This window comes from Chelonoidis abingdonii, chromosome 7 (assembly GCF_003597395.2).
Source record: "Chelonoidis abingdonii isolate Lonesome George chromosome 7, CheloAbing_2.0, whole genome shotgun sequence".
NCBI lineage: Eukaryota > Metazoa > Chordata > Testudines > Testudinidae > Chelonoidis > Chelonoidis abingdonii.
The window spans coordinates 99226455-99242793 of record NC_133775.1 but is presented as its reverse complement, the minus strand read 5'-3'; the positions used below and the strand labels follow the sequence as shown (position 1 = coordinate 99242793).

General features: G+C 43.7%; 1 protein-coding gene across 12 annotated transcripts in view; it reads right to left on the bottom strand.

The window, feature by feature from the left end:
* JADE2 (jade family PHD finger 2) overlaps positions 1 to 16339 on the bottom strand; it is a 139267-nt gene that overhangs the window by 9162 nt on the left and 113766 nt on the right. For 7 of the 12 annotated variants that reach the window (XM_032783497.2, XM_032783494.2, XM_075068135.1 and 4 more), the window contains 3 exons: positions 15666 to 15752; positions 7008 to 7125; positions 1190 to 1318 (listed from right to left, as the gene is read on the bottom strand). In XM_032783497.2, the coding sequence (XP_032639388.1) occupies positions 1190 to 1318; positions 7008 to 7125; positions 15666 to 15752 (334 nt within the window). The remainder of the gene's footprint in view (positions 1 to 1189; positions 1319 to 7007; positions 7126 to 15665; positions 15753 to 16339) is intronic. The other 5 variants (XM_032783498.2, XM_075068138.1, XM_075068139.1 and 2 more) reach the window with 3 other exon arrangements.

Genomic DNA, 16339 nt, shown 5'->3' with positions numbered 1-16339 from the left:
AGGATTTTATATTAACAGAAAAGGGAGAAGAAAGCCAGATATAAGCCCCTGCCCCCGCCCCCAAACCCAATCCCCTCCCCCAGAAGTTCTTTCCCCCTCCCAGGCCCAGGGAGTTATTTTTATAGTGTTCCCTGGCTTTCCTCTGAACTGCTGATTGGGCTGTCAGTTCCAGTGCTAGGCCATTACACCTGTGAGAGAGCTGAACATAGAATTAACCCTTTGCTTGCTGGTGCTCAAGTCAAGCTTCTGCACCTGGCCACAGTAATCTGACACAAGGGGGGTGGAATTAAAACTGTCACTTAATCAACATCAGAAAGTAGAAAAGAGATCAAATTCTACAAGAAATCATTTGTGGTTGCTAAGGGAATTGTTGAAAAAGCCCTTTCTCTTTAGGTCTTTTCCCTTGCTATGTAGCAGAGAGTCATATTTGATGGGGGGCTTGGAGGTGTGTTACATATCAACATAAAGCACAGAATCATAGTAATGGGGGCAGAATCAGGCTCTTTATGCTTCTGCCATGGAAAAAGACTGGAAATAGTGCTGAGAAAGCAGTACCATTTTGCATCCATCTCCTGGCTGGTCTGGGACTGCCAGCAGCAGCCACTTGACTGAACTAATTCCTGTGATGGAGGGTGCACTGAGGAACAGAGCAGCATGCACTGAACTAAAACACATGGCCCATGCAGTTTACTCACAAGCAGCAGCAGGACGCTTGTTGCAGATTATGCAGAGAATGAACACTATACTAGAGTGGAGAAGTCAGATTACATTCCCAGAAAGTAAAATCACTATTTCTCATTGCAATATTCTAATGCATTCTTCCAGCTGGAGTTCAACCCTTCAGCCTCATAGCTGAATACTTCATAAGCTTTTGTGCCACTAGCTGACAGTCTACAGACAAAGGACCCCATCTACAGTGTCAGGATGGGGGTTAGTGTACTCTGGCCCCTCCAGAACAGGGCAGAAGCAGTGTCAGGAAGCTCACACACCTAATGCCCGTGATGTAACTCCACTGTGGATAAGCAAGAGAGCCTAGTCTCTAGGGCTGTCTGTGGCATTAAGCACTACATTTAACACCCCTGCCCCCAAAATAAATTAATAAGGGAAGCCTTTGGAATTCCTTTAACTCTATGACTTTGGCCTCTGCACTCAGTATATTTCAGTGCTGCTTTCTCACAGTCAGACTTACCCAGCTGTCCCAAGACTGAGTCGTTCCCTGGTTTCCTTTTTTCTTTCTTCTCTGGACTACTTTTTCTGTCATCTCTTCCTTTTCTTTTGGGGTCACTTTTCTTTCCCTTTGTTCTCTTCCCAGTTTGTTCTGTTTTTTTTTCAAATAAAAAGAAATGTGAGCTCATGTAACCAGGGAACTTGATGATGAACACTTTGGAGCATTCAGGAGCACTGAGATAAGGATGAAATTAAGAACTGGAAGAATCCTTGCTAATCACCTTCTGTGAAACAATAGCAGGGTCTAGTGCAAATCTAGGTCAAGAGTTGCAAAGGAGATCAGTGTACCGCCATTTTGGGCAAGTGGACACTACAGAGCTCTAGATTAAAGAAAGGTTTTCAGTCTCAGAGAGTGTATAAAGAAGAAATTTGGACTTTGATCCAGCAAAGCACTTAAGCAGAAACTGAACTTTAAACACAAGTGGTTCCACTGAAATCACTGGATTGCTCATTTACTTAAAATTAAGCACTTGCTTAAGTGCTTTGCTGGATCAAGGGCTTTGGGCAGCAAGATTTTAGTCCTGAGAATGCAGTGCTTATAAACGAAACCCCTACATATGAACACCCCAAAAGACTGAGGCAGTTCCAAACTTTACAGCTTGTTGTATAATGCAAATTTGCAATGTAAACTACAGGCAAATGCAAAGTGCTTATCAACCTACTCTTCCACTGCTGGTATAAGGTCGCAAAACAAGTTTGACAAAGATCTTATTGGCAGCATTTTTAAGCAGACCTGTCTTGATTTGATCTTTTGGATATAACAACTACCCTTGCTTACAATGTATAACAATGAAAAAAAAAACCTCTAACACCTAAACACTGCATAAAATCCAACTAAACCCAGTGGGAGAGACGTGGCTATTGAAAACTGTCTGTTGAAAAGCAGGAAGATAAATCACAGCTATTTGGACATTCAACTAAAAATCAATATAAACTAAATGGTTTTGCATATGTACTGGATTTATTCTTCTTGGGGGAACAGGATTAAGATGTACCTTCTGAAAAGAACAATTACTAAGTGAAATACGCAAAGCTTTTTATATATAATCTTCACCTGCAGAAGCTCATGCTAAATCTCCTACTACCTGCAGCGGGGAAAGAACAGGGCCCTAAAAGCAAAAGTAGGAGCCTGGATGGCTGAAGGACTTGGAAATATGATTTCTAGCTTTCCGTAATCTGATCATTAGCTTGAAGCTGACTCAAGTTGGCACTGACCAAAAGTTATTACTACGTGATGGCTGTAAAATGACAACTGAGCAATAATTCTAAGAGATCTATGCAGTGATCGGTGGAAGGTATCAGCTTCATATAAACCACTACCAGATTTGTTAGCAGCCTTAGCAGAGAGGCCATGGAGGCGGAAGTCTCCTCTCTCCCTAGAGGTAGTCTCTCTAGGTTGAAATATAGTGGTGGAATTTGCATTACAGCTGCCTAAATATATCTGTGGGTCTGGATTAAGAGAAGATTTACATTTTCAGGATTGCCAATTCAGGATCTTTCATGAGCAATGGACTCACTGAAAGACAGAAAGACAGAAAGAAAGAAAGAAAGAAAGAATAAATAAACACTGATATAACTTAGATAATGTTTTCAACCCTCAGCCACGAGGCCGAGATACTACAGTCCAAGTAACTCCAGAAAACTGGGGAAGTTCCAAACAGACACATTTTTTCACTTGACTTACAAATAAATATATGACTTTGTTTAGAGATCACAATGGTTCTAAACAGAAATACGAATGTTACCTTTTCAAAAGGAGCCTGTCAAAATAACAGCCGCATTTCACAGTCAGGAGTCAACTTTACATTTCATGCAAGATATATATGTGAGATAGAAGAGGGGTAGTTTTATGTGGGCAATTCCCAACAGTTTTAATAAGAACCTCCTGCCTAAATGATCATTCATCAATGGGAAAATAAACCTCCAAATTATGAGTTTTAGGAGGAGACCCTTCCAAAAATACAGCGTGCCAAACGTGCCTATGGGGTATCTCCACCAGGTTGCGTTGATTGATTGCCATGCACCATAATAATTAGCAACTGCACTCAATCGAGAAGAGTGATACAGATTTCTTGCTTCCTTCCCAAAAGTTATTGATATGTCGGCCAATGAAATCAAGTGTCAGAGGGGAGGAAATACTGGCGAGGAAATATTAGGAGACAAATGTTCTCCTCCACTTGCAAATCATTTCGTGCCATAAAATTCAACGACAATTTTTCCAAGAGGCTGGTCCTGCCAAGGGCTGATAATCCTCCACTGCCCCTGAGGTCGACAGCCGCTCAGCAATTTAGGGAGGCCAACAGCATTTTATAGGATTGGACCCTAAAACGGTGTTTCTCTTGTACCATAATGAAATGGAGAGTAGTTACTGTCACATGAAGCAACGCTACTGATTTGGCTCATAACACTACAAAAGGCTGTCCTACTGTCAGAAACAAAGCTGAGCCTGGGAGGTCTCAGGGAAGCATACAGATATCCGAGCTACCCTGTGCTAACCTGTGTAGTAGGAGCCAATGCAGTAGAAGAATATGCAAATAAATGGTCTCAGAACTAACAACTTTGCACCCCAATCCTCTCTGTACTACGAGCCATCCTAGCTACATGGGGAAGCACTTGACCTCTTTTGAGGGAAGCTATTATCACTGATTTATTCAACTCACTTATTAGAGTTTCATTTTGGTACTATCCTTCATTCTCCTTAGCTGAACAAAACTGTGGAGATCTGCATCTCATGGCTTACTGTTCAGACTGGCTTAATTTCCCCCATGGAAATAAAATCATGATGAAGTGTCCATAAAGTCAATCCCATTTATTTTAAGCAAACAATAAATACTGCTCAGATACAAGCTTGAACACTTACAATTTTACAGCAGTAAAATTCCTCATTCCTTCAAGTCATTCAGAGCAGTTCTTATTTCCGGACTTCAAATGCTGTCCCATGGAAATCTTGTTACTTTCAAAGTAGGTAAAGGTTCAAAGCAACCCTTCCGGTCAGAATACTCTGCGCTTTGTAGATGAGCACCTAACTTCAGAGGGATGCTTATGACCCACAACTCAAAATAAAGTCAACAAACTGGATTAAATCTCCAGAAAAACTTCCTAACTGTAAGAACAGCAGGACAATGGAACGGACTATCTAGGGAGGTCGGGGAAGCTCCTTCACTGGAGGTTTTCAAAAGGAGGCTGGAGAGCCATCTCTCTTGGATGGTTTAGACATGACAAATCCTGCATCTTGGCATAGGGTAAGACTAGATCAGTGTTTCTCCAACTACTGTACCCCCTTCAGGAGTCTGATTTGTCTTGCGTACCCCCAAGTTTCGCCTCACTTAAAAATTACTTGCTTACAAAATCAGACATAAAAATACAAAAGTGTCACAGCACACTATTCCTGAAAAACTGCCTATGTTCTCATTTTTACTATATAATTATAAAATAAACTGGAATATAAACAGTGTACTTATGTTTCAGTGAATAGTATATAGAGCAGTATAAACAAGTCATTGTGCGTATGAAATGTTAGTTTGTACTGACTTCGCTGATGCTTTTTATGTACCCTGTTGCAAAACTAGGCAAATATCTAGATAAGTTGATGTACCCACTGGAAGACCTCTGGGTACCCTGAGGGGTACGTTTACCCCCAGTTGAGAACCACTACACTAGATGACCTTTGTGGTCCCTTCTAACCCTATGATTCTATTCTTATTCACAACGTCAACAAGTAGCTTTACTAATTGCCATGTGATCACTTATGGAGTAAGGTATCTTTCAATAAAGGTTATCAGAGTCTGTCCCATGGGATCAGCAAGTGCTCAACACTCAGTACTTCTACTAATCAGGCCCTCTATGTAAAACAGGCTCCAATCAAAGACTCAGGGCACAACTTCCCCACAACTCTGGGATTGTTTTGATCTGGATCCAAAAGGTAGGTCCTATTCTGAGAAGCGCTGAACACCTGTAATTTCCACTGAAGATAATCAGCATCATGGCTGGTCAGCCTCACCCAGTATCAGACTTTTTGTGGCTTGGACCCATCTCTGACTAGGCCATACTGTACATGATTACTGGACCTTCCTCTCTGCACTACAGAGCGGCCTGGGTCAGGCTACCAAGAAAAATTTGCATGGAATCAAAATCACAAACTTTTCAACACTACATTTCTCAGGCTCAGAACTTGAGTCAAAGGAAACTTTGGTAAGGGAAAGTGCAGTCCAGACAGTTCCTAAGAAATCCCAAACATGTGACGGTTTCAGAAGCAACTCCAAAGCCACAAACACAGCAACTGGCGGAGGAGTCTGGCAAAGAGCCAGATGCTGTTTCTGAAAGAACTGTTATGCAGCCTTGGTTTTTGAGTCTTGCACTGCCATTGAAAAAAGGGAAGAGGAATTTATGAGAATGTGGGGTCAACCACTGCATGTTTAAAAAAAAAATAATCAAAGAAAAAAAGAAAGACATTAATTCTATATTCGCTATTTTATAAAAGGCAGCTAAGTGCTTCCTGTACTGTGTGCATGATGTTCTCCACTAACAGATACATATAGCCGAGTGAATTACAGACAATCAGTGTTAAAATGAGATGGCATCTAGGAGCAAAAGACACTCCATCGGCAGCTTCACCTTTGATTCTTAACAGAGCCAGAGGCAACTGAAAAGAAGCCAATGCAACTGCTACTAAAACATGCCAATGAGCCAGATGCCACAACTAAAAACACCAACCTCTCTAGCTTTGCACCCAGCATTTGTAATCACCATCCAAACAGGATGAGGAGGAACTGGAACGGAACAATGTGCTCCAGCCACAGCATCTCACTGCAAGTGAGACTGATGTCTTAATTTAACTATCCAGCAAAATGATTAGTGTTTACTACCCAGAGGTGATACAGATCTACTTTGTATAGGGTCAGTGAAAACCACCATCTCAGCCTGTCAGCAGAGTCAGGGTAGGAAATTTACTCTTCCCTTGTCTTAATAAAACAGTAATAATCAGAATACTCAAAATGCACAGTGCTTGATTACCTGTCGATTTCAAAGCAAGTGAGGAAGGAGGAGGAGTTATCATTCTCTTCCTCCCTCCCCGCATTTTGCAGTTGGGGAAACTGAGGGTGTGTATACATTGGAGATATAAATTCCAGCTTGAGCAGATATCAAGCTAGTGTGCTAAAAACAGGAGCGTAGCAGTTGCAGTGAGAGCAACAAGAGAGGCTAGCAGCCCTGAGCACACACCTATGGTCTCAGATGGGATCAGACTCGGGGTGGCTACCTCCCTCATGCTGCCACTGCTCCACTTTGTTCTTAGCACACAGCTCGATCAGAGCTAGCCTGGGTATGTCTTCTTGAATTGGAATGTACCCCGCCAACTCTAGTGCAGGCATTCCCTGAGACTCAGAGAAGATAAGGTCCCAATTCTGCCCTCACTTAAAGGGTGAAACTCTTACTGACTTTTATGAGAGGGCAGAACTGAGACCTAAATAACTTGTCCACGGTGGCAGAGTGAGTCTGTGGTGGAACAGAGGCTTGAACCCAGGTCCTGACCCCAAGTCCTGTGCTCTATCACAAGCCTACTCTGGGCAGAGCATAAGCTCCCAAGTGTCTATAATTTGCTATATTTTCCACAAGATAGCTCAACCACATTTATCAGCATAAAAAAAGAAAGGAAAGACCTAATCTGGTGATGGTTTTGCTTCTACCTGTGCAGGTTTGGATATGAGTGTTTCATATTATATGATGGAACTAGAAGCGTCTGTGATTACAAGTGCTCCCAAGGCATTAGCAGAAGTACCTACCTGGATAAAGATCTTTCTTGATCAGTTGCATCTGGAGATGGAAGATCTGCTCCTGAAGTTTGCAAATGGAGTGTTTCATTTTCTCCCGCCTTGTCACCATGTAGCAGAGATTTCTAACCTGAAGAAACACAAGAAAGAGTTTCCACTTTCTGAGTGGACTCTGAGAAAAGCCCCAGCTGCTTGGCAGTGCTACAGAAGAGTCAGCTGACCGAAGGTGGCTCTCTAGATGCTGTCCCTTCTCTGTTGCTCAGAGAAATCCCAAGTATTATTATGACTGTTTTATCGTAGTGCCTAGAAACCCTTAACCATGCCCCAGGACCCCACCATGTCAGATGCTGTACAAAGACACTCTTCTTTTTATCCTCATTTGTCTGTTCACCTTATGCTTGGATGCATGATACTGTGATTCGGATATGCCCCAGTGGTTTTGAGTAGGTCAGGCCTGCAGGATAGAAGCCATCAATAGGCTCCTGGTCTAGCAAAAAAGATATTCAGAGAACAGGGACAGAGGTACAAGGCTTCAGTTCTAGCTCTGGGAGCCAAAGCCTTGCAGGAGAGAGAGGGCCAGGAGCACTGTGTAAGTGGCTGTAGCTGGAGTCATTATGCGTGCAGAGGCCAGAAGGCACAATGCATCCAGGGACACAGGGGCAGCCTGCTCACCAGTGGCAGATCCTACACCCACAGAACATGTGTAGCATGTGCTCTCCCAGTACAGCCCTGCAAACACTAGCCAGCATGCAAGAGGGAAAGAGGCCATGGCTATCTCCACAACCAATCCCTATTTGTCCCCTCTGAGGTCTGGAACACTTCTGGCAGCATCATCTGCTCCCCTTGTGAACAGGCAGCCATATCATAGCTGTCCCCTGCATGGAGAATGTTAGGGGGAAGGAACTTTCCTGGGCTTTCTTCCTCCCACTCATGCTCTGGGGCAGTGGATTCTCTGCTCCTATTAGGCTGTGCCTCCAGCATCCATGGAGAGGTTGCTCTGCAGGCCTTCTCTGATGAGAACCATGGAAGTTCAGAAGGCATGGCCAAGACATGGACCCAGTGATGGCTCCTATGCACAGATCCCCACACTGATTGCTGCTGATGGCCAGGAAACAGACACACATTGCTGCTCCTTTTGTACCCAAGCTGTGGGGTAGTTATGCCACTATCGGCCATTGGATTCCTCCCTCCACTCTTGGGCAAGTGAAGACCCCAAACAGAAAGGTGTGCACAGTGAACAGACATACTGGTCACTGAATGCTTGCCAGGCCCTTTGCTTTAATCTATAACACATTTACAGACTCTATTTTATCCACATTTTGTACACAGTTTTTCAGGCTTTGGTTTATTTGGGGTTTTCTTTGCCATCTTCTGCTGAACATAAAATAACAGGAAGTTTGATCTTTACCTTTACCATTGAAGTCAAAGATCAGTAACTTGAATTCAGGAGAAAGGTCTTAGAGCTTCCCTATGCTTCGGTTCAGAGTGTCCAAGAGATGTAGGAACTAGGAAGTTACAGTCGACCACCTGGACCCAAATCCTGGTACACTTACTCAACATTAATTTTCAGTACTTGATGTGGCATAATCTTTAAGCCATGCTGCTGATCTGAATGAAAGGATTCAGTAACTAACATCCATGGGGGTGGGACCAGGGCGAGGCGGGGCAGGGTAACTTGCTTTACCAATTTACCCAGTTTTGGTTTTGGGAATTAGCTTTACAACCACTATGGTCAACAGATTTGCTTAATTTAACATGATGGCTATTGTGACAGACATAATGAAAGAGTTAATGTCTGTAAAGTGCTCTGTGATCTGTGGGTGAAAAATGCAATAGAAGTGCAAAAGATTTTATTATATGTGGATATATAAGGACTACAGTAAAGGCTTGGCAGGCAAAAAGTGAGGAGTGTATCCAACTAACAGGCCAGGTTGTCAGCTAGTGCAAACCAGTGTAGCTCCACTGACTGTAGTAGGGCTATGCCTGTTTACACCAGCTGAGGATCTGGATCATACGTGCTATAAACATTGGACAAATCGAAAGATTATCTGGTATATTTTCCCCTGGGTTCACTCCTGCAGTTCTGATTCATATGTTCTATTTATGTCCTGTTTTTGCTGGGACAGTCCCTTTTTGAAGCCCTGTCCCGGCCATCCTGACTTTTTTAGCAAAAGTGGGCATTTGTCTTGTTTGTTTTTGCCAACTTCCCTTCAGAGGTGGGGAGCGGTAAGGCCAGACCCCTAGGGAGGCAGGGTTCAGGCTGGGGGCAGACAGGGCTCGAGCGAGCAGTGCCGCCAGCTCCGTGCAGGCTGGGGGGTTGCCCTGGGCGAGCGGCTCCGGTCAGCCCTGTGCAGGGCAGGAGGGAGGGCTCAGGTTAGCCCCAGGTAGTGTCCCATTTTCCCTTTGGGAAATATGGGCACCCTAGTTCTACTGAAATCAAGAGGAGTTCTGCATGAGTTTGGGCTGCAGGATTACGCAGTGAGGAAGTTACCCACCATTACAATAATAGGAGCAAAATATGCATTTATTTAAGAACTGTGCATGTAAAACTGTTTGCATAGCTAGGATAATGAGCTACTGAAATCAGGGATGCCTCATAAAATTGACTGTTAATCTAAAACAGACTCAAGGACACAACGTATGAAATACACTGAAGTACTGAACTAATATTGGGCTAGAACCTCAGCTAGTATATACTGGCATAGTTCCACTGTCTTTGATAGAGTTGACACTACACCCCATAATCTTCATAGCAATATTATTATGATAGGCATGTGGTATAATCATGATGTATTTTATGCAAGATAGGTCATGTGAGATAGCATTGGAAAGGTTATGGTTTACTGCATATGATTATCCTATTTGTATGCATGTATCATTTTTGTATCTGAAGTTAGGAATATTGTCTATGTATCTAGTACAAATGTGTTCACACCTGTGAAACGCCCACTAGGCAAAAGACTGTGAGACTAGATAACTGGCTGGGAAGGGCCCATTCAAGTCAATGGATCATTAGGGAGAAGAACAGATCTTAGAAGAAGCTAATCTCCCACCAGGGAGCCTTCCTGAGGACACTGTAGGAAGCCTTCAGCTCACTACTGCTGTGACCCTACAGGGACATGTGACCAAGTCACCTGGTACTTGACTCCATCTTGGAATACCAGTGTTTTTCCACTGACCGGGTGTGGGAACCAAGCTTGGATACAAAGGGTTCCTGCCATATGCAAAAGCTATTTAAGGCAAGGGATTGACATCATCGTGGTTCTTCACTGACTTCTCGCCCAAAGAAGACCCTTGGAAACAACTGAGGAACAAGGACTGAAGTGAGGGGGGAAGTGCTGACCCAGTCTAAAAGGAAATTTTAGCCTGTGAAAGGAACACCTGGGGTTTTTATGCTGCACGCAAATGCAGCTTTCCCCTGAAGAGCCAGCAACTTGCTTGAATCAACATTTAAGGTGAGAATTTGCTACTCACAGCCAATCTCTTTAGTATATTAAGTTTAGACTCCATTTTTGTTTATTTGCTAGGTTATCTGCTTTGATCTGTTAGCTATCCCTTATGATCACTTAAAATCTATCTTTTGTAGTTAATAAATTTCTTTTTGCTTTATCACAAACCAGTGTATGGGAGTTATAACATGGGGCAAAAAGCTGTATATTCACTCTCCACATTGAGGAAGGAGCGAATTTCTCTGCGCAGTGCAAGGTGGTATAATTTTGGGTTTAACCTGCAGAGGGGTGGGTGCACTTGAGTAGATGGGCACCTCATAGAATCATTAGGGTTAAAAGGGACCTCAAGTGATCATGTAGTCTAACCCCCTGTTCAAAGCAGGACTAATCCCCAAATGGCCCCCCTCAAGGATTGAACTCACAACCCTGGGTTTAGCAGGCCAATGCTCAAACCACGGAGCTATCCCTCCCTACTTACCTCAAGTCTTCCTATGCAGAGCTGATCTCAGCATCTGTATGCAGCTGCAGCTGAGCATATCCCTACCTGTATGTGTGCTGAAGGGCACTTGAGGTCCTGTCACAGCACTACAGCATAAAGGGAGCCCAGGTTGGTGGGTCAGGCGGGCTCAGTGGTGTCCCAGTTTCAGGTGGCATCCCGGGGGGAAACCGTCTCAAAAGTTATGCCAATATACTCTAGAATCTTGCTCACTGCACCATCCTATATGTTGTTTATTCATAGAAGTCAAAGATTTGCCTTTAGTTGCCAGTGTATTTTGTCCAAGATAGAGAATTTTGTTCAAAACAAGAGAAACTTTCCGTGTGCAAATGACAAAGCTTCAGAAATAAGCCTAGTCACCAAGAGGTCAAAACTGCCCCCAAACTTCTAGGACTGTCACTCTCCTGAAGTTCCAATATTTGGAACCTCCCCATCCCTCTCCAGAGAAACGCTAAGTACTGTACACTTCAGGAATTTCAACAGGAAAGTAAAAACCTGCACAAGCAAAGGCAGCCACAGACTGAGGGGAGAGGGAGGAAAAAGTAGCCCAAGTGTCAAGTTACTTCCTTACAGTCATCGTGCTGGTGCGTGTCCAGGACTCCAGCACTCAGGACTGACACCTGAATTCAGGATCAGTCCCCAAGCTGAAGAACTGCAGCCCTCTTCTGTTTGCTCTTCCAATCCAGTGCAGAGTAAAAAATAACTGTTCTCCTCCTACAAGACTTTGTTTATGGTTCAAGCCTTTTGTCACGCACTGTCAGTGACACTGAGTAAGGTAAACAGAGATGCAACTCTGATTCCGTCCTGAACCCACCTGATTTCCTGGTTCTTCCAGTCACTGATGAGCCAAGCTCTGCTCTCGTTAATATTCTGTCTCAGCCCACTCAAGACCTATCCATTTACAAGGACTCAGCTCAATGGACAGGCATGTGGGGAACTCAAAGTTGAATTTGCTCTGACATCTTTACCAGTCCCAGGTTCAATCCTGCCCTCTGCTACTGCATATCATGAGAGACACAGAAAGCTTGCCACACCTAAAACACAGCCCCAGAGCTCAATTCCCCACAAGGGCTGGGTCTGTGAGTCAGGTGGCATGCTCACCCCCATACAAGTTGCCATCAGCTGCAAACAACGGGTGCACATGTTACTCCTGCTCAGCAAAGGACACCTCTCAGCCAGCCCTGACCAGCAGCATCCCTGGAACAAAAAATGCAGCAGGCATCCTCTGTTTTTCATTTCATCGCTCCACTGGTGAGGGCAGGATTTGGTCCCTAATGTGTAAGCTGCTCATCTGAACTTCTGTGCCGCTGGTTAAATGTCAGATGCACATGCAGAGGTTACTGATCAAAATTCCCTCGGCAGCCTGGAAAGATGGTGCTGTTGCCAAGTGATACCAGCTAACATTTGTCTTGTGCTGAATGTAAGCACTGCAGTTTTTGTCAGCCCGAAGTATCTGTGGTTGGAGTGACAGTCTGATGCTGTCTCTATGGCTGTGTCTTGCAGGGGGGAGGGTCAATATTTTTTAGAGGAAATGTATTGTCTCTGCTGTAAAACAGAAAATGCTAATGGAATCTAATCTCACTTGACAGTGAGTGTTTACTCAGCCTCCTGACTTTCCACAAGCCACAGTCAGATGGGGGCTCAAGAGGAAGACAATAACCTAGGAGGCAAAGGTTAGTTCCTAGGAACCGACATGGAAGTGAATTGGCCATAAGGAACTTTTCAATACTTTCTTTCTTTCTTTTTTTCTTTCTTTCTTTCTTTCTGCTCTAGCCACATCACTTAGCAAACCCTGAGTATGATTCACAGATTACTTAGACTGAAAGTGTTCGGGAGCCTTTGTGTCTCTAATAATGACACATCAAACCTGACCTTTCCCCTCCCCCCACCTTCTCTAATGTGGCTACCAACATTATAAACAGCAGTCACAGGCTGTTTCTGAAAGCTTCCTTGCCCATGGTAACGGGGAGCCATCATGTATCTACGTTTGCCCCATGCTCTCCATTTGCTCGCTCTTTACCAATGAATTAATGTCCATGAATTTTCAGAGTGACAGTGAGTTTCCAGGATCTGAATTGTAAATAACAGCCTAGACAAACAAAACAACCGCTTGAAAGTGAGGTAATTAAAGACATAGAGCCCCTGTGCTCAAACAATTATTATGCTTTTCAAAGGCTCTGGATGCAGGAGGACAATCATGGCCATTTGCTAATGGCATGATGTTTTTTTCAATATTAAAAATAAATTGTTAAATAGGGATAGAGGGAGATAATAGAACCACAGAAATGGAGAAGACCTATTAAATTATCTAGTCCAGCCCCTTGCAAGCGCATAATTGCTACCCACAGTTCATTTTCTAACCATTTGTCCCAGTCAGCGAGGCATCCATTATTTCTCTTGGGAAAACTATTCCTCAGTGTAATTGATCTCACTGCCAGGAAATTTTCCCAATATTCAGCCTATTTCCTTTCTAAATTTGATTCTGTTATTTCTAGTGATATCCCTTTGCAGTCCCCAAAATAATTATTCCCTCCCTTGGCACGTTTGTGTCCTTCCCAGATTGTAGGTGGTCCTCCAGTCCTCTTTTTTTCACTGCTTAGCCATGCTATACATATTAAGCTCTTTAATCAGCTGTTCCCTCAATTCTGTGGCTCTTATCTGAACTTCCTCCAATATGACCGCATCTTTCTGGTATTGAGATGAGATGGGCTTTACTGCCAGTCCCTTGCTTTGTAAGCTACAAAGTCATACACGATTGTCTAAACATCTCAGGGTGTTGGTGTTACCTCAGGACAACTGGAAAGCACTTACTTTGTAGGAGGGAAAGCTGGTCTTTTTTTTTTTTTTTAAATAATATAAAGAAGTGATTTATATATTGTATATTTTAATATGTGCCCTTCTTTTTGTTCTGGATTGAAGCAAACATCAAACTGAAATTTCTTTATGAGGAAAACAACTGCCTTTGGCAACCTGTGTATCAAAATGTTTGGCAGTGTCTTTCCTCTATGATTCTTTAGTTTTGAAAGAAAACATTATTTGCCTCTGCTTAGAGATTGCTATTTACACTACTAAACAACACCCCTCCTGCCTCCCCCAGCCAATCTCTGATGCTGACCTGATCCCCTTGGAAGTGTAGAGCTTTTGGCTGAAGCTGAGTCAATACTTGGAGGAGGTTAAAAACTAAGTCCTGTTAGAATTCCGGGAACAGAGAAGTGGACATTTCAGTAGAGGAAATTTGCTGAAAAGGAAATTGAAAAGTGCTAGAATCATAGCTGGTAAGTGATGGCAAATATCTATTAGGTGATGTAGTCTATATCCCAAGGTTCTCTAGCCCACTCTCCCTAGCCTTGTTTATCTCTCTATTCTTCTGTACGGATCTCCACTACAAAGAGGACATGGTCTAACAACCTCATCCATAAGAACATCTTCACCTGATGTCATCTGAGAACAAGCATGCCTGTGCACACCTTTGCTCACCACGGCGTCAGTCTCATGGCACATGCGGAGTCTGTAGCACATAGCCCAAGTCTCAAGCCACTTTGCAAAGCTAACTTGGACCCCTAGTAGCTTTTTAAATCTTAATTCTCTGAAGCAGCAGTAGGTGTTAGGCACCAGTGAAGACTGAACCCAACTGGGTGATATCAGTTTGGGGCAGATCAGTGCACTAGTTTGAGCCACGGGTGTGTGCAAAAAACATTACAAGTAGAAAATGTTATTCTCAGGTCCTTTCTTTAGGACCTCTGTCTCTCAGAAACCCCCTAGCCAAATGACTCCAAATTTGCACCACTAAACCTACCCCAGATCCTGAAGAGGCACAATAGTTTTCAAGACAATCTGCATATTTATGTGGAGTTCAGAGCATGCAGACAAACAAGCTGTTAAACAGAAATCTCATCTCCAACTCAACTCCATTAGCGCTACTGCTCTGCTATGATATTAAGGACTCTGACTGGCACCTCAAGTTGCCCTGCCTCCTGCCAGTGTAGGCCTCAGCAGCAGGATTTTGTACCAGCCACATCCCGTTCATGGTGTGTACGGGGAGTCCAGCAGAAAGTGTGTTACACTGATCTAAACATTGTGGCGGTTCAGGCATGAACAATGAAGGGAGGAACAAAGAGTGTAGGTGAAGATGTACTTTGACAATATTCGTGAGGAGACAGAAGAATTGATATTTCTGTAGAAAAGACACATGATTCAAATGACAGCTCAGCATCCAGCAGAGCTTCCAACTGGAGAAGGGTCTGTAAGTGAGTCACATAAAGGCAGAGAGAAAGACCAGGGTGATCAAAGCTGGCATCTCAATTCCACAAGCAAGTGGCTCAGTTTAGGCTGCGTTAAACTGTAATATGTTTCTGGATGATCGGGCTTTCACATCATTTAGGCAAAGATTTGTCTGTAGGCCCAATGTTCCTGGAAAGCAATAGCATCCTGAGATGTTCTGAATGTGCCTAATTTAAAATCCCATTCTTAGTAATGGAGCTACACCTGATGCACCAAGCCAGAATGGAGGTGACGGGAGCGGGGTTAGCTCAAGGCTACCACATTTCCTGTCCTAAAAATAATAATAAATAATCATCTTCTCTTCTATTGGGCCTTTCTTCTGAGGAGCTCGAAGTACTAAACAAACACTAACTAAGTCTCACAACAGTCGTGTGAGGTAGATAAAGGGATGTACAAGGAAGACATCACTCCCAACCATGGCCCACTCTGAGAAGCATCACCTGCCAAATAAGCACCACCACCTTCTGCTGCTCCCTGGAATTTCCTTGGAGGTCTTCCATCCAAGGACTGACCAGCTCCATCCCTATTTAGCTTGAGAGAGATGGCAATATCAAAGCACAAGCTAAAATATGCTTTTCCCTGCTCCCCTCCTATCCCACTGCTCCCCTTAAGTGCTCAGGACAAACTGTGCCACTCTGCCAACCTGCTCCTTTCTCTCTCTCACTCCTGAAAGACCAGGCAAAACTGCAGCTGAGGGCTGGCCCGCAAGTGTTCTGTGCTCTCTGTTTAATCCGCAGAGGAAATCAACTGTTTCCTCTGCTGAGTGATTCAGGAGGAGTGGATAGCACTGACTGAAGGAGAAGAGGGGATGGCACTTTGTAGGTGGGCAGTCCTTTTACACACCAGCAAGGACAAGTGTGGAATATGGAGAGGAGGGAAAATACGTAGCAAAAGAAACAAAGTCGTAGTTTCCCTCTAACTCTGTCCAGCTTCCCTTCAGTACCATATAAGCCTCCTGTAACCCATGCCTTAAATTTGGCACAGCTGTGTAAGCTGCATTGCATCTAAGATGTCCTCCATGAAGGCCTATATTCTGTATTTTCAGAGCATGGACCCCATGCTCTAATAGGCCTTTCCCATAAATCTATGACTCTATTTCCTGTGCACTATTCCTTCCT